Source organism: Ammospiza caudacuta, chromosome 1, assembly GCF_027887145.1.
Source record: "Ammospiza caudacuta isolate bAmmCau1 chromosome 1, bAmmCau1.pri, whole genome shotgun sequence".
NCBI classification, from domain to species: Eukaryota; Metazoa; Chordata; class Aves; order Passeriformes; family Passerellidae; genus Ammospiza; species Ammospiza caudacuta.
The window spans coordinates 8,311,804-8,337,314 of record NC_080593.1 but is presented as its reverse complement, the minus strand read 5'-3'; the positions used below and the strand labels follow the sequence as shown (position 1 = coordinate 8,337,314).

Below are 25,511 nucleotides of genomic sequence, written 5' to 3'. Positions count from 1 at the left end.
TGCTGGCACTTAACCTTGGCTCACAACTCTTTCGCTAATCTCCCTCTTCTCCTTCTTAATTAATATCAGCCAATGAGGTGTCACACTGAGTGTTTCCTGAGCATTTCCTCTTTTCCATGAGGCTTTGGATAAGGTTTTCAGAAGCATAATGCAATAATGCATGTGGATAGATCCAAAGAGGAACATGGCAAACATGCAAATTCCAAGGCATGGAGCAGGTGTCCCTGTAGTGACAAGATCAGCTGTGAAAAGGAGAGAGATTAGGAGAAATTTTTTGCATGAGCCTGACAGTGCCCCACTGGAGCTGCAAGTACCAGAGGGAGGAGGGAAAAACTCCAGTCTACATGGGGGTACCTGACTTTCCAAAATCCCAGGCTGTTTTGTTGTAGTGTGCTGGTCCAAGCTATGAAATCTGAACAGAAAAATCTCCATGCTCAACTCCCTCTTTTTTCCAGTTTCTGTTCTATTTGAATACCTCATTTAACCTCTTTCAAATCAGTTTTAATCCAGGCTTTCTGCAAAGTCTGGAAAGAGATGAAACCAAAAGTTTACACTTGTCCCTATTTTTAAAGACTAGGTTTCTTATTGGATTAGCACATGCTGGTCCCTTCCAATCCAAACCATCCCATGATTCTATGATATTCAGGGAAAAAAAAGATAATTCGTTATAATTGCAGCATGAAAGAAAATACTCTGTCTCAGTGCCATTTACACTTCATTAACAGACTGAATAAAACCCCATTTAATATTTTCTGTTTATTTCATTAAAAACCTAGTATAAATTGATTTAGATAATCTTAATTTATTCTTTTCCATAAGTAAAATTCTCTTGCAACAAAATAATGGCTTCCTAGCTAATTAATTAACAACTGGTGCTGGATATTAACTTAAAAACACCACCAACAACCCATCAATACCATTGCTTCACATTGTCTAGTTATTAAGCTGTTTTCCTCTCATGAGTTCCCAGGTTTTAATACACCCTTAATGCACTGACTGCATTAATAAAGGGCTTAGCAACTACCATGCAAACAGCAAACAAAAGCCAGCAATAAACCTTACAGCTGGTCCAGCTGGCAACCAAGGTGAAAGAAGCAGTTTTCCTCAGAGGAAGCATTAAATCTTGTGGGATGGTAACATCTGTACTACCCAGTGCAGAATAATGAGTTCATCCAAGGTTGCTCATATAGCTGGAAATAACGCACATGCACCCTGGTCTTGACATGCAGGCGGCTTCTGCCTGATTTGTGAGGCTTCATTATTTGGAGCATCAGAGGAAGCCTATTGTCACGGTCATTTATCTCCTGACAGTGGAGCTCAGATAAAATTTTATATGTACAGAATGACCAAGTGACAAGAGCCCTGGCTGGGAGCAGATGATAGATCACCTTCCTCTGGGCAATGCCAGGCAGCTCATATTTACAAACAAGAGCCAAAATGAAAACAGGGTGAAAACATTTAAAAGCAAAGAACACAGAGTGCTTTGCAGAAGAGGGCCATTTCAAAGAGGAGAGGAGTTTCTCTTTAATTCCACATTATTTTTTGAGGCACTGAAAATCACAGACATTTTCCTTTCATTTTCTTGTTAAATATTCATGCATATTAGTTTGGGTTCTTTTTCACCTGTTTTTATGTTACTGAGTGTTTATGGGGAGTCTACAACACATTAAAGATGTGTAAGACTAGAGTGTAATTGTTTATAACATAAATGAGAGATCTGCTTAAAGGAAGAAAAAATGTTCTGGAATATCCACAAAAGTCACCATATTAATTTATCTCAGACTATAAAAATAACTGAAGGCATCACTTTAATTAGTCTCAAACTGTAGTCATAACTGTATTGTTAACAAGAGTTAGAAAAGAAGTTCTCACCCAACTCCCAAACCAAAAATACCATCCTCTCTTTTCCTGCAGAAAAACCTCTGGTGGTACCTTCTGTGCCAAAAGGGGGTTTTTCATGCCAGCCTGCTGTTGTGCAGTTGTACATATGTGGGGGAGTGAGAATGAGCATCCCCCACCCTGCCTTCACCCACGGGATCTGTGACCCATGAACCTCACACAAAGGGCTCGAGGAGCCAGAGCCAACCTCGGCTGTTAAGTAAGAAAAGGAGTCAAGTGAATGCAAATGTGAATTATATAGTAATTATAATATAAATAGGGCCCAGAGATTAAGCCTGTGCATGCTTTCAAACAGCAGAAACTAATTTAGGCTTCATAAACCTCAGGAAAAGTTCCCGAAGGTCACAGTGTGCCTGGGAGCGCTAATTACAGCGGCCCGCCACCGCGTACACAACAACCCGCGGTGGTGGCAATCATCCTTGTGTGGGAAACCACTCTGGTCACAGCAGATAACACTCCCCCAGTGTCCTGGGATGTGAGCAAGCCCTGGGAATGCCCCCCAGGCCCCAGCATGCTGCTGTGCCCGTTTAGCATCCCACTGGGTGGCAACCTGCAGGCACGTGGCTGGGGCAGAGCCCGTTCCTCAGGCCCTGAGCGCATTGCAGGACATTCAGCTGGGTGTGAACATTGCCTCTGTGGTTCTGGGGTTTTTAGACAGGTATTTTGGGTGTTTTGGGGTAGAACCCAAGCCAGGATACCTGGCTTTTGTGGTCACATAAAGATAGAACCACTTGGGTTCTAGCCCAAGATAGATCTTGGGTATCTTGGGTGCCCGGCTCTACCTAGACAGACCCCCAGAGCACACAGAGAGCACTGTCGTAGACATCTTTTATGGAAAACCCTTTCTTTAGGATTTTTCCTCCTGAGAAGCTGGGAGGCCTCAGGAACAAAATGTAGACAATGATTATCTGCTGCTGTGGAATGCAACAGGTGGATCTGTGATTGGCCCATGTTGGATGTTTGTAATTAATGGCCAATTACAGTGAGCTGGCTTAGACTCTCTGTCCAAGACACAAGCTTTTGTTATCATTCTTTGCTATTCTATTCTTAGCTATCCTTCTGATGAAATCTTTTCTTCTATTCTTTTAGTATAGTTTTAATGTAATATATATAATAAAATAATAAATCAAGCTTTCTGAAACATGGAGTCAGATCCTCAACTCTTCCCTCACCCTAAGACCCCTGTGAACACTGTCACAGAGCACTACCTGTGTTCAGACCCCCAGAGCACACACTGACAAATATTGGCTTTCTGCCCCTTGCTGGATACCCAGAACCCAGCCAAGGATAGCTCAGGCTGTTCAGAAAACACAAACCCTCAAGACCTGCACATCAATAACCAAGTAGCAAAAATTTATATTGAAGAATACTATAGTGGTGGGATTTAAAAAAAAATTACATCTGGGTGGACTGATGAAAACCAGATTTTATTTTTGAATGATATAGAATATAGATACCATTCTACGCTGGAGTGCAGCAGTAATAGGCTGTAGATATCAGGTGGCCCATAAAAAATTTCCAAATGATGCTTGGGATGGTCCTGTGCAGGGACTGGGGTTGACTTTGGTGATCCTTGTGGGACCCTTCCAACTCAGGGTATTCATGTTTCTGTGATGATGAAATCCTCACTGAGGTTCCCTAAGGCATTGAATTTGGAATTGTCCATTGTCATCCCCACCTCAGCACTTTGGTCCCATGCCAGCATGTCCCACTCCCTTGCAAGATCAGAAATGTTTGTAAAATCATCCAGTAAAGCAGCAGAACAGCGTCTGGAACTTCTGATCCCAGCAGAAAAAAAAATATAAATCCATTTAATTTTAATTTAGCTTAGTTCCTGGGCCCAGCTCAGAGTGAGTCTGTTTGTGGCACAGGCAGCAGGTTGGTGAAAAAGCCAGAGAATGGATCTGCCCTGACTTTTCCTTCCAGTCCTTGTGGACAGGCAGTGCTGTGTTCCTCTGAGATGTACTGAGGAAAAATACAATAAGGAGCTTAACAGGGGGTTATTGCATTTCTCAGGAGGGTGAGGTGGTGCCCAGGGAGGCAGAACCTGTTGGGACAGCAGCAGAAACAACCTTCCCCGGGTTTCCTCCTCCCAGTCACCACCTGGCAGTTATTGCTTATGGTTTCAGCAGTAAAAAAATATTTAAAGCAGGATCTCAACCTTGCCTGAGGTCTTCAGAGCTACTGACATGTCTACATGGAGCTGCATCCTCCAGCTGGTGCATATCCCAGCAATGAAATCCAGGTATCAGCTTTTCACATTTGTTTAAACCTAGGTGTGCCTTCTGCACTTTTATATCCATAGGCTCTTGACTTGGTTAATAAAACCCATTTTCAGTGCTAATAGTTATTTCAGCATCCAATTAAGTCTCTCTAGATCTCAACAACCTAATTTATCATGATATTTGCCAAAGGTCACCTGCCAAGATCTGGCCCTCTTAGCAGGACCAGCTGCACTTGGAAAGCATCTGCTTGAATTCCAGTAGGAAGTGAGCCTTTCTAAGATGCTTTGCCTTTACCATGATGGGCAGTTTTATGACATTTTTAGTTGACACAAATCCAGAAATCTTGCCAAGCAGCAGGCTTTCTACCTAACTAAATTTAAGTAGGGATTAAGTGAAGCTATTTCCTCTCCATGCACTTAATATTGTTTTCAGGCCCTGGAGTGAGATATTTGTATCCACAACCACAAGCTTTCCCTGGTTATCTGCCAGAGATGCTCGAAGTCACCATGGACTTGATACCTGGGGAGGTTAAATGGGACCTTCAGCTTCTTTAGACTTCCAGTCTCTCTAGGAAAAGAGTTTAGATTATTTTAAATTGGGCATTATGGACAGAAAAATCTCCTAATGAAATATTAGCCCAGTAGCATTTGAGAAGCAAATTCTTCTAAGAATTCTTCTTCTAAGAAGCTCAGTAGCTCCATATCACCCACCAGAAGCAGCTAGCACACACATGCATGTCTGAGCACCCTCCAAGTGAAAAAAAGCCACAGGAAGATAATTCCCCTGGCAATTACCTGCACTGGATCTCCCAGATCCTGATACACTCCCAGTACTGTGAAAACACATAATGACATGTTTTTACCAAAACGGGTTGTTACATTTTCCATATCTGCTTTTAGTGCTGCTGAAACTCACACCCCAATCTGGTTTGAGATCCCTGCCTGTCTCTAAAGGCACTGAGTGCTGGAATGGGGGCACAGGAGGCTGGGCTTGCTGCAGCCCTGTCCTGCAGCACACAGAGGGACGCAGAGGGCTCCTCTGATGCTGCAGCACCTGGGAGGACTGGCCCTGCACTTAATGAGGCCCGTGGTGTAATCACAGGCTCGTTTTTGGGGTGCTGTTGAGACGAGGCGCAGCGCGAACGTCTCCAGCCATGCCTTGTTGGCTCCTCACTCCAGGGCCGTTTAATCACTTTTTCATGCTGGTCCTGTCACTGGAGTGCTCTCCTGCATACTGATGGCTGGGTTGCTGTGCTAGGAAGGTTTCTCTGCAGTGAATAGACTGAGGATTCACTGAAGCTTTCAAAACCATTCTGGAAATTTATCTGTCTCGGAGCCTCTGTGCCCCTTGTTGTCACTGCACACCTGAGCATGGCAGTCAGTAATGGACTTCATTTTCAGCTGGAATTACAAGACCTGCTTGAGTTCTCTAAAGCAGCTTGTGACAGCAGAAAAAAAACCCCAAATCCATGTCTCCTGTCCAGCATTTGGCAGCTGGTTAGGACTTCTCAGAGCACTGTTAGCAAATGTGTCCTTGAATTCTCCATGTTTGGATGTGGGTCAACAAATTAAAGCAACTTTTGTAAAAAACACCTGTTTGCAAGTGTATGTATCATAGGGATCCACATCCAAGTCAAGATTTAGAGACTCCAACAGTACTGTCCAAAAAACATGATTATTTTGTAACAGAAAGGGGAACAAAGAAGCAATCCACATGCTTTTTGCAGATAAATTTGCCTAAATATGGAGCTGTTTTACAGTTCATAAATAGCCCAGTACATTGAGGGAAGAGCCAATGTGTACTTCCATTATGGCTTGCACTGATGTTTACCTGAGCATAACAACTGCTAATTACAACCTGCTTCCAGGGATGTTATTGATGAGACTGTGACATGCAACATTTCTATGTGATATTTAAGGCAACACACGGGCAATGCAGAGAGGTTTAAAACACTGCTTTATGCACTTGTGCTTTGTGAATCATTGATTTACATTCTGCTTGTCCATGGTTAGTTAAAATATCCTCGTCTCCAGATTTTCAATTGTTTTCCTGGGATGGTAGGTCTGGCCCAAATGGCACAGGTTAAAAGGTCTGATTAAATGAAGGAACTGAGGAAGATGTAGAGAGAGGTTCATTATTCTCCTGCCTGAAGGCATGAACCAACCTCTTATTGCAGGAGCTGGGCAGACACATCCCTGATGGGTACATTATTGCAAAAATCCTGAAGAGCGTTAATTATCCACCAGCCACAGTGGAGACAGGCTGCAGAAGGAGTCATATTTCTGGTCTGCTCCAGGAGTCAGTGCTGCTTTTCCTTGGAGTACTGGCTTGCAATATGAAGATGGAAATGGGGGTCACGATATTTCACTCCAGATGTGTCCATAGGCAAGCCCCCAATTCTCACTGTGCCTCTGCTCCCCCCTTGGAAAAAGCATGAAAATGACCATCTGGAGAAAGGTTGAAAAAGGATTCTCACACCTTTCCATAATTCAAATTAAAACTTAGTGCAGTATTTATTTTGCCAGCAATAAAACTTCTACTCCCTGTATCCTGATAGATATCAGTATAGGATTTTCCCGAGATATTAAATAATATTAAGCTCTTTCTGTTGAAGGATCCATCAATGTAAAAATTGATGCCAAAAATATCTCTGTGACATGGCCCTTTGATTGTGATGGAGTCACAGAAGAATAATGTGATTTGATTCATTCACAGTGAAAGACAAATGTCATGATCTTCTGTCCTGAGGCAGAAAGGATTCAGACACTTTTATTCACAAAGTAAGTCTTTATGAGTGGAAACCCTGTTTTTTGATGAATGTTGCGTTCAAAATTTTCACAAGAGTGATATTTTAAGCAATTTTCATGTAAAAAATTCTCCAAAGCCATTTATAAGAAGTCCAGATGAAACAGACTGAATCCATAAGTAGATTGGCAAAACAAAGCAAAATATTACTTTGTTAGTGAAATTCATCAACAAATCCATGTGATTTATTGATTTTAATTTATCTTTTCTATGGCACACATTCATTTCTGTCTAAATCAGCTGGAAATCCCATGAGAGAATAAAGATTTTCCAAAATATGAGTCTCCTCAAAAAAGGTCAACATCTTTATGCAGTAATGACATGAAGTATTGCCACAATACTAGAAACATTGCTCAGAATTTTATGTTTGCTGACATTAAGAAAAAAAAATAAATCCTGGGGTTTAAATCTTGAGCTGAGCTATTGAGTGATGCTGGATGCTGAAGCTGGTGCTTCAAAGGTTTTCCCACCCACCCAGCTGCTGGCTGAGCTTATCTCACACTGTTCATGGGATATGCTGCACACAAAGCAGCATTAATGACCCAATTTTCCCACTTTTCTGACCACCTCCAGCCTCCATTAAAAGTTCCCTTGCCCAGGAATGCTGGTCTGTGATTTTTAGTAGGAAACCTTCCCATATTATTGAAAGAAAGCGGGAGAAATGCTGGTGGGCAATCCCTGACTGGGTTTAGAGAGGTGGCACTGCTCAGGGACAAAAACCTGGGTTTGGATCCTGGCCCAAACACCACAAATGCTTCTCCTAAAGCAGCCCTCATCAGAAAACACTAATTTCACATCAGAAAACACATATTTCTCATCAGAAAACACTGATTTCACTCAAAGGATTCCATGGCTTAGACTCATCCACACTACAAATTTCTCTATCTATTGTAAACTCCAGAAGCACCAAACATTTCAGACTTCTGTCATCTTGTGTTGTGTCCACATCAGTGGGCAAAACAACCTGGGATTCCAAATTCTCAAAGGATTCCAAACTAGAGATTTAGACCTCTCCACAGTGGAAGGCTGAACCTTGTTAAATCATGCTCTGGGCTCTTTGGTGCCAAAATGTATTTGACAGCAAAATCAGGACAACCTGCCACAAAGCAGAGCCAGATCATTTGATGAAACTTGTTAGTGAAAATCTTTCCTGACCCCAGCAAAATTCTGGAAAATAAAACAAATGTGGAACAACAAAAGGACTTTTCAAGGCTCAGCATAAACCCATTAAGTGAAAGCAGCAAGTGATGCTCGCAAGTGCTCCCATCTCCAGACGGTCTTTCCAAGTTTCACCAAGAGGGAGAAAAGAAGATAATTAAATTCTCAAGAAACAGTTTAAGGATATGAGAAGTTTATAGCTACCTGCTGCTTCTATAAAGAAGAAAAACTTGCAGCACTTTAAAACTCATAAAAGCACAGACAGAATGAATGAATGTCCAATGGCATGAGAAACTTGACTCAGATCATTGCTAATTTGGTTGTGCTGCTCCTTCATTAGTGTGAATCACTCTCAGAGGAGATCCTTAAATTGCAGAGTTTTTTCTAATCAGTGCTTTTGTACCACTTGTTATCTGTGAATGGGATTGAAACACGATTTTGTCTGGCAAGCTGTAAGAGCAATAAATCCTATTTTTAGGATTTTAAAGATTTCCCAGGCCTGTGGGCACCCCTCAGTGCTCAGGGCCAGCACTGCAGTGACAGAGCTGTTGTCACAACGGGGAAAAGCAGATATACCCAGACCAATTCCGTTTGTACTTGTTCTTTAGGTATTTAATCAAGCACAGCTCAGTTACAACACAACATTTTGCTCCACAGCTGCAGAGTTGCCTGCTAGGAAAGGCAGAAATGGTTTCATTTTTGTTACCTGTCATTACTGATCTACAGCATCTAGGCTAAGCTGCTGAGAGCCACTGTGCCAGAGAGGAGCCAAATCAGGTGACAATATTTTAACATTTTTCTTAAAAAAAAAAATCTGTTTTCTTCTCTTCAAAGAGAGAGGCAGCTTTAAAGTCATTTGGTCTGCACATGACTGACAATAAAGGCTGTCAGTCAGCCACAGACACAGCTTCCAGCAGAGATAATATTCAAAGAGACAGAATAAATAATAGTGGTTTTATGGCATTTTGGAACAAAACAGCTGTATTGTATCTGAAAGAAGAGGAAGAGCTATAGAAGAAGATAATTCCCTGTTCAGTTACACTGCTGCCCCTCCTCAAAGTGAAAGCTGTTTCTTCCCTAATTGGTGGCTGGTTGAAGAATAACACACAGTGTAGTGGCCAAGGCACTTCTCTATCCCCAGCAACCAGGCTAAGTGTGAGACAAATCTCCCCTTAGCACTTGTTACAGCCCTCTCCACTCCAATTTTCTTTTTGACATCCCTAAAAATGATTAATCCCTTCTTGATAACGCATGATTAGGGGGAACTTTGATTAGCAGGCTGGTAGGCATCCCAAGAACAACTCTGCCCTTCTCCCATAATTTTCAGTGTGTATTAAATGTCATTTATTGCAGAGATGCATGCACAGGCCAGGTCTTCCCCTCTAATCCTCTTGCCTCAGGAGTCATTAACTCTTTGTGGGGAAAACCACACAAAACCTAGGTCCAGGATGAGCTTCTGGATGAGGTCAGCTGATGGAAAAGGACCAACTGATGTAAAGGATGCTTTGATGCCACAGACTGTAATGTCAGGGACTTGCACTCAAGGCTCCAGGAAACATTTGCCAGCTCTGTGAGTCCAGCTGAAAGCGTCTGTGAGCTCACAGAATTTTTTATGACAATGAAGACACTGCAGCCAAAACACCTGAGTGCCAGAGTGCCAATTGTGCTGTGCCAGGAAGGGCTGCTTCCCTTGCTTTCCCCATGAGCAACCTCATCGGGAGTTGGGTTTTAGTGGTGCTGCCTGGTTACACCGGGGAGAGACAGAAGGAGCCACTGAAGACAAAGTGTCCCCGTGTGTCACAGACATCTTCTGTGAAAAATCCTTTCTTTGGGATTTTTCCTCCTGAAAAGCTGAGAGGCCTCAGAAACAAAATGTAAACAATGGTTATCTGCTGCTGTGGAATGCAAGAGGTGGATCTTTGATTAGCCCATGTTTGTTGTTTCTAATTAATGGCCAATCACAGTCAGCTGGCTTGGACAAAGAGTCTGAGCCACAAACCTTTATCATTCTCTCTTTTCTATTCTTAGCCAGCCTTCTGATGAAATCCTTTCTTCTATTCTTTTAGTATAGTTTTAATGTAATATACATAATAAAATAATAAATTTTGTGATGTATATTACATTAAATAAATATATAATAAATAAACATACATCAAAAATAATAAAAAAAATGAATGTTTCAAGCCTTCTGAAACATGGAGTCAGATCCTCATCTCTTCCCTCATCCTCGGGCCCCTGTGAATTCTGTCACACACCCATGTAGAGTGGAAATACTAAAACACAGCACAGTTGACTACAGGGGTAGAAATTGATAGGGCTTCATCCTTCAGAGAAGGAGCTATCACCTAAAAATGAGCATTAGTGCATTATTGCCTGGTGTCATTCAGACTTGCCCCCTACATATCTGACTCCCACTCAAGAAACAGGAATAAATTGCTTCCCATAGCCAAAATTTGCAGTTTCTTATGCTTTTTAAATGAAAGTAAAATTTACATCCCATTTCAGATGAGAAAAATCCAACCTCAATTAAATTTATGTATCAAATAGCAAACCACTTCCTTCCAGGTTTTATTTCTGTTTATCTTAGAGGGAATCAGTGGAGATGCTTGTGCTGGTTTATGAGAAGAGGCAGAAGTGTAAACCCATATATTTTATGGTGCAAATGACAGTAGGAGTGACCTTGGTCAAGCAGATATTACTTTTTCAACCATGTCTACAGGAGATAATCTAACAGCAGTCTGCAAAGCATCATGTATCCTTAGATCCTGCTACAGTAATTCGATCATGAGCATATAAAATTAGATGAAAAATAAGGTAACTGGCCTTCTGGGACTGACTGATTGCAATAAATGCTGCCTCTTGACAGCAAGCATTACACTGTCCTCTTTCAAGAGAGGTTACCTTCTATTGCAGCAGCTGCTCTCATTTCAGCCTGTGCCAGGTAGCAAAGTTGTGAAATATATTCTGCAGGACAGCAAAAAATCTCTTAAAGAAATTATATGTTCCCTTTAAAGCATCAAAAGAGTGAGTAGAAAACTTCCAGCTCATGCCCTTTGGGATCAAATGAGCAATGCCAGTCCTTTCTTGGTTTTTTGGGGTTCTTTTAGGGTTGATATTTTGCCTTTCCCTTGCCTTTCATTTAAGTATCACAAAGTATTTTATAAGCACTGATTGATTGCTCAAATCTTACAAACCTTGCCATCCATTGTAGAGAAGTTCAGCTGAGCCACAGGCATGTCTGTGGCTCTAAACTCAAAGAAATTTGCAACAAAAGGTCACAAAAGAAGAGACAGAGTGAAGCTGAGGTATGGCGGAGGTTATTCTCTGTCCGTACAGAGATTGTTTTTAAGCCATAAAAATTTGTCCATGTGTTTGTCCTGTGGACAGCTGACAAAATACAAATTTTTTAAGCTATTACAGGCTTGATTACAGGAAAATAATTTAATTTAGCTACCTCCAAAGGTACATATGGGGCTGACATTGGGTACACCAGTATGAACACACATTTTCATGTCACAGTCACAGAGCAGACAGCAAGACCTGAGCTCTGGGTGCTTTTGTACACATTGATGAATTTTATATATTATGGAGATTTATGTACTTGACACATATTTAGATACAAATTTATGTATGTTAGACATGTTATGTAGAAAAAAAAGCACTAAACAGCCACAGGTACTGTCTGCCACTATCTGGTCTTGAGCATTGGCTCCAACTCTGGTGGGATTTTTTGGGAGGAAGCAGAGATGGGAACTCCTGGCAGAAGCCCTTGGGGAAGAAGGCAAACTCTTGTTCAACCTGGTGGGCTTGTTCTGTCTGCTGGATCAACCACAGGATCTGCAGGGTCCCTTGACAGATCCTCATTCAAGGAGCGTGACAGTGTTCACAGGGGTCCGAGGATGAGGGAAGAGATGAGGATCTGACTCCATGTTTCAGAAGGCTGATTTATTATTTTATTATATATATTATACTAAAACTATACTAAAAGAATAGAAGAAAGGATTTCATCAGAAGGCTTAGCTAAGAATAGAAAAAGACAGAATAATAACAAAAACTTGTGACTCGGACAAGAAGTCTAAGCCAGCTGACTGTGATTGGCCATTAATTAGAAACAACCACATGAGACCAATCCCAGATGCACCTGTTGCATTCCACAGCAGCAGATAATCAATGTTTACATTTTGTTCCTGAGGCCTCCCAGCTTCTCGGGAGGAAAAATCCTAAGGAAAGGATTTTTCATAAAAGATGTCTGTGACAAAGGAGCTTTTCCTTTTTTGTGTTATATGTGCATATGAATAAATAAGATTTCCTGTTAATCTAAACAACATCAGAGCACGAATGCTTGTGAGCAATGACCCAACATCCAAAGGTGCTGAGGCATGGCCAAGCTGTGGCTAAGCAGTCTGAGGAGCTGTGCAAAAGGAATTGTCCTCTTAGTGGATCCAGGTGATTCTCCATGAAACCACAGCACCTGTTTATATCATCAAAGCCTGACAGGATGGTGTTTTTATCCAGAAATTTGTGCTTCATCCAGAACAGAGGTTTCCACTGACCTGGCTGACAGCAGCTGCAGCAGGAGCCAGAGGGAGCTGTCCCTGCTGCAAGTGCACCCACAGCACTCATTTGAATTAGATGGATCCTACACGTCAAATGCCAAAAAGAAATGTGATTCCCTCAAACTGCTTGAAAGCAAATAGGCTGAAAGTCCTCTCATTTCAGTCATGTAAATAAGGAGTAACTCCACCAAATGCAATAGACTGATATTTTTATAAAATCACTGAAAATGGAAACTCTACCAAGATTTCTGTGCTTTCTCATGTATGCATATTTTTTTAAAAGTTTTCTGAATGGAGACATTGAGATGAGCTCCACAGATGAAGCTGTGCTGTATTTGTGCTACAGTGAGATTTGAGGATTTAGTCCTGAATAACTAAAATTCAGACAAAGATATATTCAGCAGATGTAAATATATATAATCCTAATGACCTTATAATTGAGTTATTGTTTACAGCAGTTGAGAATCAGGCTCACAGTTTATTGTACAAAATCATTATCTTGTGTACTGGATTAATGTACACACTAATAAAACTAATTAATCTCTTCAGGTATCACTGCAGGTTTTTTGTGGATGAGATATAATGCAATCAAAAACAAATCACCTCATAATTATTGATAAGACCCTTTAGAAACCTTAATTTTGTTATTCACAAATGCTTCTAATTACAATAAAAGAATTGTCTTGGTGCAAAGGAAATGTACATTGTCTCTGGTAGCTCCTGATAGATGTTTTTGAAATGGAAACAAGAAGAAAACTAAGCAAGGTTTTTCTTTTTAAGGGAAGAACTTAGTAAACATGATATTTACTACAGAATTGAATGTTTATTGACAAATGACACTTCTCTGCATGTGTCTGCCATAACTATAAATGCAGATTTACAGATAAGTGCATTAAGTTAATTAGTCCATTAAATCAATTAGTGTATTGCCCTGTTAATGCTCTTTTTCTGTACTGTATTGCCAGATATTTTTTTTAGTACCTCTAAATGCCTCTGACATGCAACCTATCATTGCCTTCCAGGTGAAAAACATGTTTTTACAATTGTCCTAGTCCAGGACAAATTACTGACAATTACTTTATACAAACGGTTCTACTTCTCCACTTTATCTTGATTATTTCCCATTTTACCATCTCAAATATTCCTTCCTTACCCTTGGTGCTCACCACAAACAGTGGCAGCAGTGGATACTTGGCAGTCAGAGAAGGGGCAGCCCCTGCATGAGCAGAGCCCACTGCTGTCCCCCTGCCATGGGCACCACCATCCCAAATTGCTCAGAGTCCCTTCCAACCTGGCCTTGAACACTCCAACACATCCAGCATATGGATGCTATGGAGCATCCATAACTTTTCTGGGCAGCCTGTGCCAGGCCATCATCTTGCTCACAGTAAAGAATTCCTTCCTAATATCCCTTCAAAACCTACTCACTTCTCTCTTGAGCTGTTGAAAATAAGGAATTTCTTGTTTGCTTTTAAGGCCTTTTCACAGAATTCACAGAATCACTGGGTTGGAAGAGACCTTCAAGGTCATCGAGTCCAACCCAGCCCCAACACCTCAACCAAACCCTGGCACCCAGTGCCACATCCAGTCTGTTTTTAAACACACCCAGGGATGGCGACTCCACCACCTCCCTGGGCAGCCATTCCAGAACTTTATCACTTTTTCCATAAAAAACTTCTTCCTAATATCCAACCTATATTTCCCTTGGTGCAGCTTGAGGCTGTGTGCTCTGGCTGTGTCAGTGCTGCTGCAGACAGAGCCCAGCCCCAGCTGAGCACAGGCACCTTTCAGGAGCTGCAGAGAGTGATGGGGGCAGCCCTGAGTCTCCTTTTCTCCAGGCTGAGCACCCCCAGCTCCCTCAGTGGTTCCTCACAGGGTTTGTGTTCCCAGCCCCTCTCCAGCCTCGTTGCCTCCTCTGGATGCCCTCAAAAATCTCAACATCCTTCCCAAACTGAGAGGCCAGAATTGGACACAGCGCTCAAGGTGGGACCTCATCAGTGCCAAGTACAGGGAAAGGATGAGCTCCCTGCTCCTGCTGGCCACACCATTCCTGATCCAGGTCAGGATGCCATTGGCCTTCTTGGCCACCAGGGCACACTTCTGGCTCGTGTTCAGTCACTGTCACCAGCACCCCCAGGTCCCTTTGTGCCTGGGCACTGTCCAGCCACACCGTCCCCAGCTTATGGCACTGCAGGGGTTATTGTAGCCAAAATGCAGAACCTGGCACTTATTAAACTTCATCTTGTTAGACTCTGCTTATCCACCCAACCATTCCAGGTGTCTCTGCAGAGGACATGCAGCCATTTGAGCAGCTTCACTCTCAGGAGCAGATGACTGGTGTGCATGCATTTTGTATGCAATTTTGGATAATCAAGCAGAATTAAATTATATAGGATTAAGTTTAGTGGAGTTGTGCATTTAGTCTTGACAGAGCTGAAGAAAACTTCAATGACTCTTCTCCTGAAATGCATCTTTGGCCTCTTGGATACTCTCAGGCATTTTCAAAATATGAAATCCTCGTTGGACCTGCAGATTATGCCAAGTTAAAACAGATCTATGATGGATGAGCAGGGAAGCACCAAATATTCTGTACTCACATTGTCCATCAGGAGCATTTCTGTAAGCTGCCTTTTTGGCAAAGTGTCTTCTCTCTGTAATTTACTTTAAATCCCTCTGTTCACAGTATTGGTTGATGTATCTGGAACTTAGTCCCAGTCACCCGCAGCCAACCCCACCTTGCTGGCCTCTCTCTCATAAATTTTCTGATGTTTTATATCCTCCAGGTTTTGCTGTTACTTTCCTTTAAGGATGCTTGTGGTGGCTGGGGAACCTACATCTACCTTCTGTGTGTGTATACACAGAAAAAAGTTGTAAATATTTGCTTTCCAGCTACAAGTAAAAATATAAAAGAAAATAAAAATGTCAAGAGTAAAGCTTTAAAAGAAACATATTCATGGCAAGTCTTTCAAAGCTGACCTCAGGTACACAGAATGTCTGAAGATGTCAGTGCTGGCTCTAAATCCTGTCCCTGAGGCACAACAACTGCAGTGACAGAACCCAGCACATACCTTCACATGTCAGCAGGAAGTATTCCAGATTGTGGCTGAAGGATGCACTGAAGTAAGTGCAGTTTTCAATCAGATCACAGGACAGGCACCTCCTGTTGAAGTTCCCGTTTGTGCTTGCACTGAAAAAGTTAATGCAATTCCATGAAGGTCACTGAGCAAATGTTATTTGAAAGCAACATTACTTGAACCTTTCTTTAGAACAAGAATATAAATCTAATGTGTCCAACATTAGCAAGAGACAAAGTATTTCCATTTGGTTGAGTTTAAATAGCAATGATGGATTTTTTTCCCCTCCTGCTCGAACAGAGAATATATAAATGGATACTGATGTCATTTTGCAAGGTCAGGTGGTTATGAAGGAAGGCACAGTTTTTAAAAGAAAATGATGGTTGCAATTTCACAAGAGGAAGTAATAATTTGGTGGATGAAGGCATGAAACAAAGGAACAACATTTCAACACTTATTTATATTATAACAGACAATAAAGAGCTGGAATTGCTTTCTCTAAGTTTCTTATTGGTTTCACCACTGGTCTGATTTGCTAGCTGCTGCCTCAGAGGCCAAAGCCCTTTGTACAGGTTTAAATAAAAAACCTCTGCTCTTAAAACCCCCAAGCAGAAAGGAAAGGTTGTATTTAGGGATCTGTTGTTGAGGAAGGTAATGTGGGCTGTCCATTTGCTCACAGGTTTGCACCTAAGAGTCCAATAAATGTTGAAGAATTACAGATTACTAGCAAATATTATTAGATAGCATTTTGAAACTTCAAGAATAGTAACCAAGAGATCTTTCTAGTATTACTGTAAAGGAGAGGAGTGTTTTTTGCTACCCTTTCAAGGGATGAGGCTGAGCAACCTTTTTAGGATCACAGAGACTGAAATGAGTAATCATGGGCTCTTGTTTAGGCTCAGATTTTATCTCTGACTACAATCCTAATTAAATCTACTAAATCAAACACAAAAAAAGGAGGGGGAAAAACTCTCCTAAACAGGTCTTCATCTGCTCTGTCTCTGTTGTCTGTGTGGGGAGATGAGGCTGATGAGGCACCAGGGTGAGATGGATGCTGACAAGCAGGAGTGGGGAGTGATTTCACTCATGCCAGCAGCTCTTGAACTCTGCCTGGACTCTTTTTTTTTAAAGTGAGGTTTTCTTCTCATTTCAATAGAAATGAAGGGTTAATTTAATTATTAAAATTTTCTTCAGGAAAATAAACACTCAAAAAACTATGGAGTGCAGTGAACAGACATATAGGTCTTTAAGGAAAAAATATTCCATCACAGGTAATTTACTTTGCTCTACTTTCCTTCCCACTGAGGAAAAAAAAAGATATGATGTCATGTGAGAGAAGGAAAATGTACTGACTGCCCCTTGTCTACTGATGCCTTCACCAGCTCTGCCCTTCATGGCAGATGTTGTGATGGCATCAGGGTGACTGAGAAGAAAAACAGGACAAATGGAATAATGATTCCAAAATGTTTATTTAAAAGTTTGTGTTTCCTCCACTCTGTAATCTGCTTCTACAACATTTCACAATGGCAACACTACCAATAGCTTGCTGTAAAACCAGATTTTACTCATCATATACTGAGGGACAATGCTAAAATCTTCTGGAACAGCAGAAAAAGGTTTGTAAACATAAAATATTGTTTATTCTTTTCAGTTTCATGAAGAGGTGAGCTACTATGAAATTTGTCAAATCCTCTTTTGAAAAGTATAAAGACTATAAAGTCTATACCATTATTTTATATATCTCTGAATTCCTTCAAGTGCTAAGCAGTTCTATTGTGAACTATCTTTTTGTGATAGTCAATCTTGACACCAATTTAAAATTTGAAATGATATGAGAAAATTTCTAAATGTAAAACATTTCCAAGTGTCAAGCATTTTGATTGCTATGGTTACACTGTTTCTTCCAGTGACAGACTGAAAGATCTTGCAACGCCATTAAAGAAAAAAACTTAAGAAACTGCTCCTACTCCAATTGCTTATGATTTGTGTAAAACTGAAGAAATGGGAAATTCTGTATATGAAGTTAGTAAAGCACAAACCTGTATAAATGTCTTCTTCTTGGTGAATCTTCTGTGCTGTGGAAATAGCTGGAGGGGGAAAATAAAAGTGAATTGCACCTTTAGAAGGGTGTTTAGAAGTGTCTCATGCAACATCTTCACTCATACTGCCATTTTCATGATCTTGTAAAAGCAAGGCAAGTTTTAAACTGAACTAGGAAAGGATACAGAGGGACACATCACTGAGAGGGTCAAGGAAGTAATTGCACACTGCACTGCAGTTAAAACAAGCATGGAAAACGTTGGGCCCTACACTGATCATGTCAGTGGATCAAAAAAGGATCAAGTGATTAAAAGGAAGACATCTACCTATTTACCTCAAGATTCATGGGTCAGAATTTCTTTTAAAGCTCTTTCTTCTCTCTCTAGAGGAAGCTTTTACTTCTCTGGCCACATTTATTCTTTGCCCAGCGAGTCAGCTAATCAGAGCCTGAAGCTGAAGAACATTTTGTTGTCCTTGTTCTGTGCTGAGCTCCTCTCTGGATGAACAACAAAGGCTCTGCTGTGCACTGGCAGCTTCTGGAGGTAAAAGTGATGCTGCAGGAGGAGGCAACCTCAGTCCCACCTGTGAAATCTGATTTAAACCCCAGATGCATTTTGTGTGGATGATGCCAGAGCACAGGAGCTAAATGTACATCCATGGTGTGAACAATGCCAGGAAGGGTTTTCATCCCTAATGGTCTGCACTTGCCTAGGCACACATCTTGACTCTACAAATTGTGTGTGCCATTTTCTGCTTGACTGGCCACTTAAAATGCCAATAAGGTTTTGGTGCTAGTCTGATACTTAGGCCACCCCTGGGAGTGTTCAAGGCCAGGTTTGAGGAGGAACCTGGTCCAGTGGAAAGTGTCCCTGCTCACAGCAGGGAGATGGAACTGGATGCTCTTTCTCTGCCAGCCCAAGCCATTCTGTGATTCTATATTTCTATGATTTTGTATTGTTCATAATATTGAAGTTATTGGTAATTGTAAGCATTCAAAATCTTGAGGAAGCACTGTGCTCTTAATGATCTCTCAAAGTTTATCATATTCCACAGACTGTTTACTCCACTGTTCAGAGACCTTGAGTAACTGAGAGGTGAGAACCTTGTATCCACCCAAAAGTTTTTGTGGAAAGGAATCTGTTATTTGATTCCAGAAGCTGTCTAAATATTTTCTTATGTATTTGAAAAAGTGAATGTTTACAGAACTTATTTTAAAATCATAAAGAGCAAGTGTGAAGAAGTGTGGGTTTGCTTTCCTTGTTTTTTTTTTTTTTTTTTCTTCCTCTAATTCTAGCGAAATACTTTTTAAATTTTTTTTTCTCACTGCATTGGTATTTTTGCAGGTCAACAAAAGATTCTTTCCAAAACTGACTGAAGTGTTTGATGGAAACAGGCTGCTTTCCTACAGAAGGAAATAGCAGAAGTTACACCAGGAGAAATTACTTGTCTGCACAAGTATATTTAACAGTCATAGAAAGAGAGGCTTGAAATGTACAAATTATTCAAAATAACATAAGTGTAGTATGTGAGAGGTTAAGCCAAAATGGAGACAGCTTCCCCTGCTTTCTTATCCCCAGCTCCTCATGCTCACAGGTTTCAGTGCATGCACAACACCTTTGTAACTGACCCAGAGCCCAGGGCTAAACAAAGGAAGTCTGATTTGTCAGGCCAAAGTCTACTTACATTTTCTGCCTCTTTTCATCATACGCCAGTATCTTTGTCACATCCCAATCTCCAGATGTAATGGCCTGTAAGTCATCATTGCTACTGTTGGGCTGCCAGAAGGAAAAGAAAAGTAGATTTCTTTATTGTTAAAACTTCTGAAAAAGGGAGCTCTTCTGGCTCCATTGTCCATGAAAAATAAACAAAACATCTGCAATTTCCACCACTACACCTGCCACTTATGTGAATCTGCAGACACAGAAATAACAGAGAGTCAGAATCATCTTAACCATGACTCCACTGAAGATAATGAGGTGAATTCAGCCCAGAGCAACTTCAAACCCCTTCCTCTAATGCAGGTGCCCACATGCTTCTATTTAATTCTTTATAGGACGATGGAGATTTACTTATCTACAGCTAAGGTGACATCACAAAAACCAAACCAAATCAATAATAATGTTTGGAAAGAGACAGTCCACTGACCTTTTTCTTTGGAAATTCACATTACCTTATGCCCAAATGAAGTATCATTGGAGGTTTTCTTTTATGCCCAAGACTTTTTACATCTGCACCTCCCCATCTCATTGCTACAAGCACAGCCACTATTTTTTATTGCTGTCTGCCTCAGGTGAGACCCAGGGCAGCAGCAGGGAGTTACCTGTGAGGATGACATGGCAATGTGGTAGAAATGCCCACGTCCTCCCTGGGGAATGGCCCGGACGAAGAAAAACTTCCGACCGTCCCTGGAAAAAACGGGCTCTTCATTCTGTAAAAGCAGCAAAATTAGGGGTGCGTTAGTGCTAATTGGTTGCATTTAGAATTGCTCAGCCCTCCAACACTATGTAAAATGAATTCACAGCAAATAGAAAGTACTCTTTGATAGCAAGCTGAGGCAAACAAAGAGCCCACTGAACACTGGAGGAAGATTTGAGTTTTGCTTCTTGCTCCTGGGAAAGCAGACACCTTTCAGCTGGGGGAGGACGGGCAGCAAGGAGAGTTCCTTGGCTATAAAGTCAATTCCCATTTTCAAAGCCAAAATGCACATACACAGCTGGCTGCTTGGGGCACTTAGAGCCTTTAGAACTGCTGTGACAAACCCTGCTTACCCTGCTGGAAGAACCTCTGTGTTCTTCCAAGGGAAACACAACTGAACAGCATTAACTGCTGTCTTTTCCTACTGCCTTACAAATGCTTATCTCACTGAATTATTTATGAAGGAGAGGATGAAGGAGAGGATCTCCTGCAGAACTCTGACACAGAGCTCCCAGGTGAACGTGGTGATTGACTTTTATAGGGTGACTGGAACGTCCCCCCAGGGACAGAAGAGACTCAGCAGAAGCAAAATCAAACACTACAGTGGCAAGCAAGCATCTCCTGGAAAGGAGCATTCTTTTTGTGAACAAGAGCCCTGAGGCACATGAGAAGTCTCCACTACATGAAAAGGTGGAACAGATCACCAGGGAAGGCAGAAAGTTGGTCCATGTGGTGGGATTCAGGAGCACTGAACCAACAGGACTGGCTACATGAAGCTAACTCCAAGTCTCTGTGACAGTGTTCACAGGGGTCTTAGGATGAGGGAAGAGACGAGGATCTGACTTTATTTTTCAGAAGGCTTGATTTATTATTTTATTTTATATATATTGTATTAAAACTATACTAAAAGAATAGAAGAAAAGATTTCATCAGAAGGCTAGCTAAGAATAGAAAAGAAGGAATGATAACAAAGGTTTGTGACTCAGACAGAGAGTCCAAGCCAGCTGACTCTTATTGGCCATTAATTACAAACATCCAACATGGGCCAATCACAGATCCACCTGTTGCATTCCTCAGCAGCAGATAATCAATGTTTACATTTTGTTCCTGAGGCCTCCCAGCTTCTCAGGAAGAAAAATTTTAAGGAAAGGATTTTTCATAAAAGATGTTTGTGACAGTGCTCACGGTGTGCTCTGGGGGTGTCCTGTGATATCATGATTTTCTGTGCCTGGATGGGCCCTTCCTTGTTTGGGCTTTGTTAACCCTTCTTTATCCAGGGCAATTCACAAGGAGATGGATGCCAGCCTTTTCTGGGTCCTCTGAAGTTCAGTGTTAATCAAATCCCCTGACTTTCTGCTTGGCACATGCCAAGCACTGAACCACACTGAACCAGCAGGAACCTGATTGTACATGGAGACTTATGGCACAGCAAAGGAATAAGCATTTTTATTTCCCATAAGCTAACACATTATTCTTACTCTATGTTCCTTTGCTCCTTTGTTCTTTACTGATTAATTCTTTTCTGCTGTTTATCAGATTTGTCAGTGCTCTATTAGGTGTTCAAACTGTTCTTTTTGCCTTTTATTTTCCCCTGCTTAGGTTTTCAGTGTATTTTAAAATGTGCCCATTTGCAGCTTGTTGCAGCTCAATGAAATAATGCTTTCATTTATTTCTGACATTGTTCTGGAACCTGAAACACGAAACTCTCTATTATTTCCAAATGTCTTTCATGACAGCAGAAACCTCACTGAATAATGACTGTGATAGCTCAGGCAAACCTTCTGCTGGACAGGTTTTCCTTTGCTGATGTGGGTAGCAATGAGCTCACCCTCCATTTCTGTATCTGTGCCTCCTGCATTATGTATTCCAGCAATATGTCTCTGCCAGTGAGAGCAGGCTTTGTGCTGATGAGTTTGAGGTTCATTCAGAGCTGCAGGGGACAGAGGTTCGTGGCACAGGTGACAGATGTGATGGGCTGATGATACAGGACGGTCTGTTTGCATGTTCCATTGCGGGAAAGGCAACACATGAATGAATGAGGCAGAACTTTGTGACAGAGATGATGGCTTACCCAGGGGGTAAATGGAGAGACAGGCTGAAATTCTCTTGGAACAGGATTTTATAATTTAGGGAACTACACTGGGCACACAATTATTCTGCTTGTGATATGAGCTGTCAGAACCTTTTGTCAACTATTGTTGACTGAATCCCACAATAATAGAACAGAACAGCCCTCCTTGAAAATAATAGATGAGTTTAGTGCTAGTAAAGACAATACTTTTACTATGCAGCAGGTATGGGATATTTGGAAGTTTTTGCCACAGGAGGATTATAGACACAGCTGGAATCAGTAGGTGAAAAAAGGTATTGAACAAGCTCATGTTTCATTAATACATTTTAAAGGATATAGCTATAGTCTCAAATGTCAGTAATCTTTTTGTTGTAGATGATAATGAAATATGAGAAAGTTATGCCACCAGATACTTCAGCTTTATTGGAAAAGGGAAGGTCATGGGAGGCTGCTGGAGGGCTCAGAACCTCCTGGAGGGTTGAGAGCTGGAGCTCAGAGCTGCACAACTCAGCTCAGTGTATCGGCAAACGGTCAGGAGAAGAAAACAAGGAGTGCCTCAAGGGCTTATCCTGAGTTTGGCAGAATCAGGATGGGTGAGGAGACAATGTTAAATGCACTCTGAGCTTCTGCAGATCCTAGAGAGGGGCACAAAGTCCTGGTGTAAAGAATAACAATTAAAGAGAAAAAGGTAGAGTGTATTCAGTTATGTTTGGAGAGGGATCACTGAGAATCACTGGATCTGCAGCCACCTAAGGCTTCTCTGGCAAAACAAGGGAAGATAAGGTGTGTGCAGGATGGTGTGGAGTGCACAGGTGTCTCTGACTTTGGGGATTTGCATGATCAAACACACATCAGGACAAATGTTTGAAAGAGGAATTAACTGATTTATGGTGAGCTGGAATTTATGAAAGATTAGTGGGCACAGAAGGACAGCTCCACCAAACCCACCCACACATTAACATGGGGCAAACAATCCTCAGATTTCAGCACCACACATTGCAGCTCCAAACTGGTTTGTCCATGCTCAACACACTCTCAGCCCTTCTACAAGGCCTCACATGCTCTTGGACACATTTCCCCACAGAAATTAGTGGTAAAGCAGATTCTTTGCATGTTGGTTTTATTACTGACTGAGAGTTATACTTCCATAAGAATTATGATTTTCTGGTTTGTCCTCAGGTTTTAAAAAGGAAACAAACTAATCTGAATAACTGGATCCTTTCCAATTGATTCTCTGATGCATTTTCCCTTCCTCAGCACTCTCCTGCCCTCTCCATCTGATTCACCTTTGCCCAGATCCCAGAACTAATGATTTTGCTGTGTTGTCAAATTATTCTTTCAATGAAATGCCCCAATACTTTCTGTGTCACAGGCCCATAGCTCTGATAAACAGATGGGTGTGACATGAATTCTTTTAATCCCTTGGTAAACACTTTGTTTAAATCCAACAAAGCAAACACCCAATGTGCATTGACTCTGATGGGACAATGCAGACACCTCCTCTTTAGGGCACGGGGGGAAGTTCTCTTCCCATCTTCTGACACACTCAGCTCCAGGGGCAATGCTGAGCTTCATCCTCATCCCTATCCTCATCCTCTTCTGTGGCTGGGTGCACCACACCTTTGGCCATCTCTGAAGCACCAAAATCAGGGTCAACAACTGGAGAGGATCCCATGTCTCTGGGTACAGATCCCTTCCATTGGGGGAAATGGGAAATCTTCATTTAAACACCAAAAAGATTGTTTGTAGGAGCTGCTTTTTTATCTCTGGTAGATGAATTTGAGTATTTGAGTTATGGAACTCTTGGTCCTATTTCTGCTGCATCCCTTGTCTTTAGGCTAAAATTAGTTTAATTATGGGATAATTGTATGGCAAAAGGGCTTTACAGACTGAAAAAGTGGGTCCTGTTTGTAAGTTCCTCTGATCTCTGTTTTTAAACTAAAAATCTCTTTTCAAACCTCATATTAACTACATGTAAGAATCATTACTGGGTTATCATGAAGGATTAAAGCAAGGGAGTAGTAAAAGAAAAATGGTGCCAGGTTTTCATCACCTCCACCTTTTAGGAGGGTGAGTCTTTAGCTTCAGACTGAGGTCATCTAAAACAATGGGCAAACAGGACTGGAAAGAAAAATGCAACCCAAAGAAGCTGTTATCAGGGGAGTGCAGCCAGCCCATGCAGGCAGTTTTGGAGGTTATAGGTCTCTAAACAATTTTATGGTCTCCTGGTCCTGCCAATGTCAATGCCAAAGACCGCAGCCTTTGGTGGAGTTGCAATTGCACCCTGGTTTCTAATGAAATATTTTTTTCAGGTCACATTCACAATTAAATAAATAAAACAATTAAAATGCCACTAAAGTTTATCATCAGCAGGTGCTCAGAAATTGCCTGATTTCTCCCTTGCTGAATCATTGCCTGTACATGACCATCCCTAGAACTATTGGAAAAAGGCTTCTTCACAGAAATTGAAACAAAATTGTTTACAGCTATAATTAGTGTTTCAAACAGTTTGCGTATTTAAGCAAAAGCATGAGTGAAGTTCAGTCTGGCTCTTGTGATCAAAAGTACACAAGCAAGTATATAAATAAAAGAAATATAAACTTGCAGAGTCCCTGGGCAGTTTTAGTGAACATGTGCCACCTCATCTGACAAAGAGTGACAGATACTTTTAACAATTCCTGTGTAAATATTCTTCATTATACTTTGGGTAGTTTATTCCATTTTTCAGCTGCACAGGGAGTGGCTGCATTATTTCTCCTTGCCTGTGTTGGAGAGAGGCTCTGCAAAGATTTTGGACTTGCATAAAATATATTTATGAACTTGAGCCCAGAAGGAAACAAGAGATTGTTTACCACGACCTTCCAAACACAAACTTTTAAATGCCACTGAGTCACCAAACTACCTAACAACAAATTTCAAATTCATGGCTTGTATGCTTTATCTCAGATCTCCCAGGATTTCAGGCAGCTGAAAAAAGTCAAACCTGTCTTCCTTGGAGATCACCTCGTGTCCCTGTTGAGTGTTGTCTTGTCTCCTGCTCCCAGCTGACTGTTTGTCCCTATGAAATTCCCAGGAAAAAGATAAAATCTGTGCAAAAATCCTTTCAAACCAGGCATATGGAGAATTTTAAAGGAGTATTTTAAAAAACAAGGTAAGCAGTTGGATTCCTTGGTCCTGCTGATTTAAAATTGGGACACTGCTCACAAGGAGGTTTTTGGGGTGGGCTGAGCCCTGCCCAGGGTCCCTTGGCTGTGTGACCCCACTGCCA

The 25,511-nt window shown here is 41.4% G+C and overlaps 1 protein-coding gene across 3 annotated transcripts in view; it reads right to left on the bottom strand.

The window, feature by feature from the left end:
- DPP6 (dipeptidyl peptidase like 6) overlaps positions 1-25,511 on the bottom strand; it is a 517,007-nt gene that overhangs the window by 21,983 nt on the left and 469,513 nt on the right. For all 3 annotated transcript variants that reach the window (XM_058820947.1, XM_058820930.1, XM_058820938.1), the window contains exons 13-16: positions 20,078-20,185; positions 19,441-19,532; positions 17,757-17,804; positions 15,712-15,830 (exon numbers count right to left, since the gene is read on the bottom strand). In XM_058820947.1, the coding sequence (XP_058676930.1) occupies positions 15,712-15,830; positions 17,757-17,804; positions 19,441-19,532; positions 20,078-20,185 (367 nt within the window). The remainder of the gene's footprint in view (positions 1-15,711; positions 15,831-17,756; positions 17,805-19,440; positions 19,533-20,077; positions 20,186-25,511) is intronic.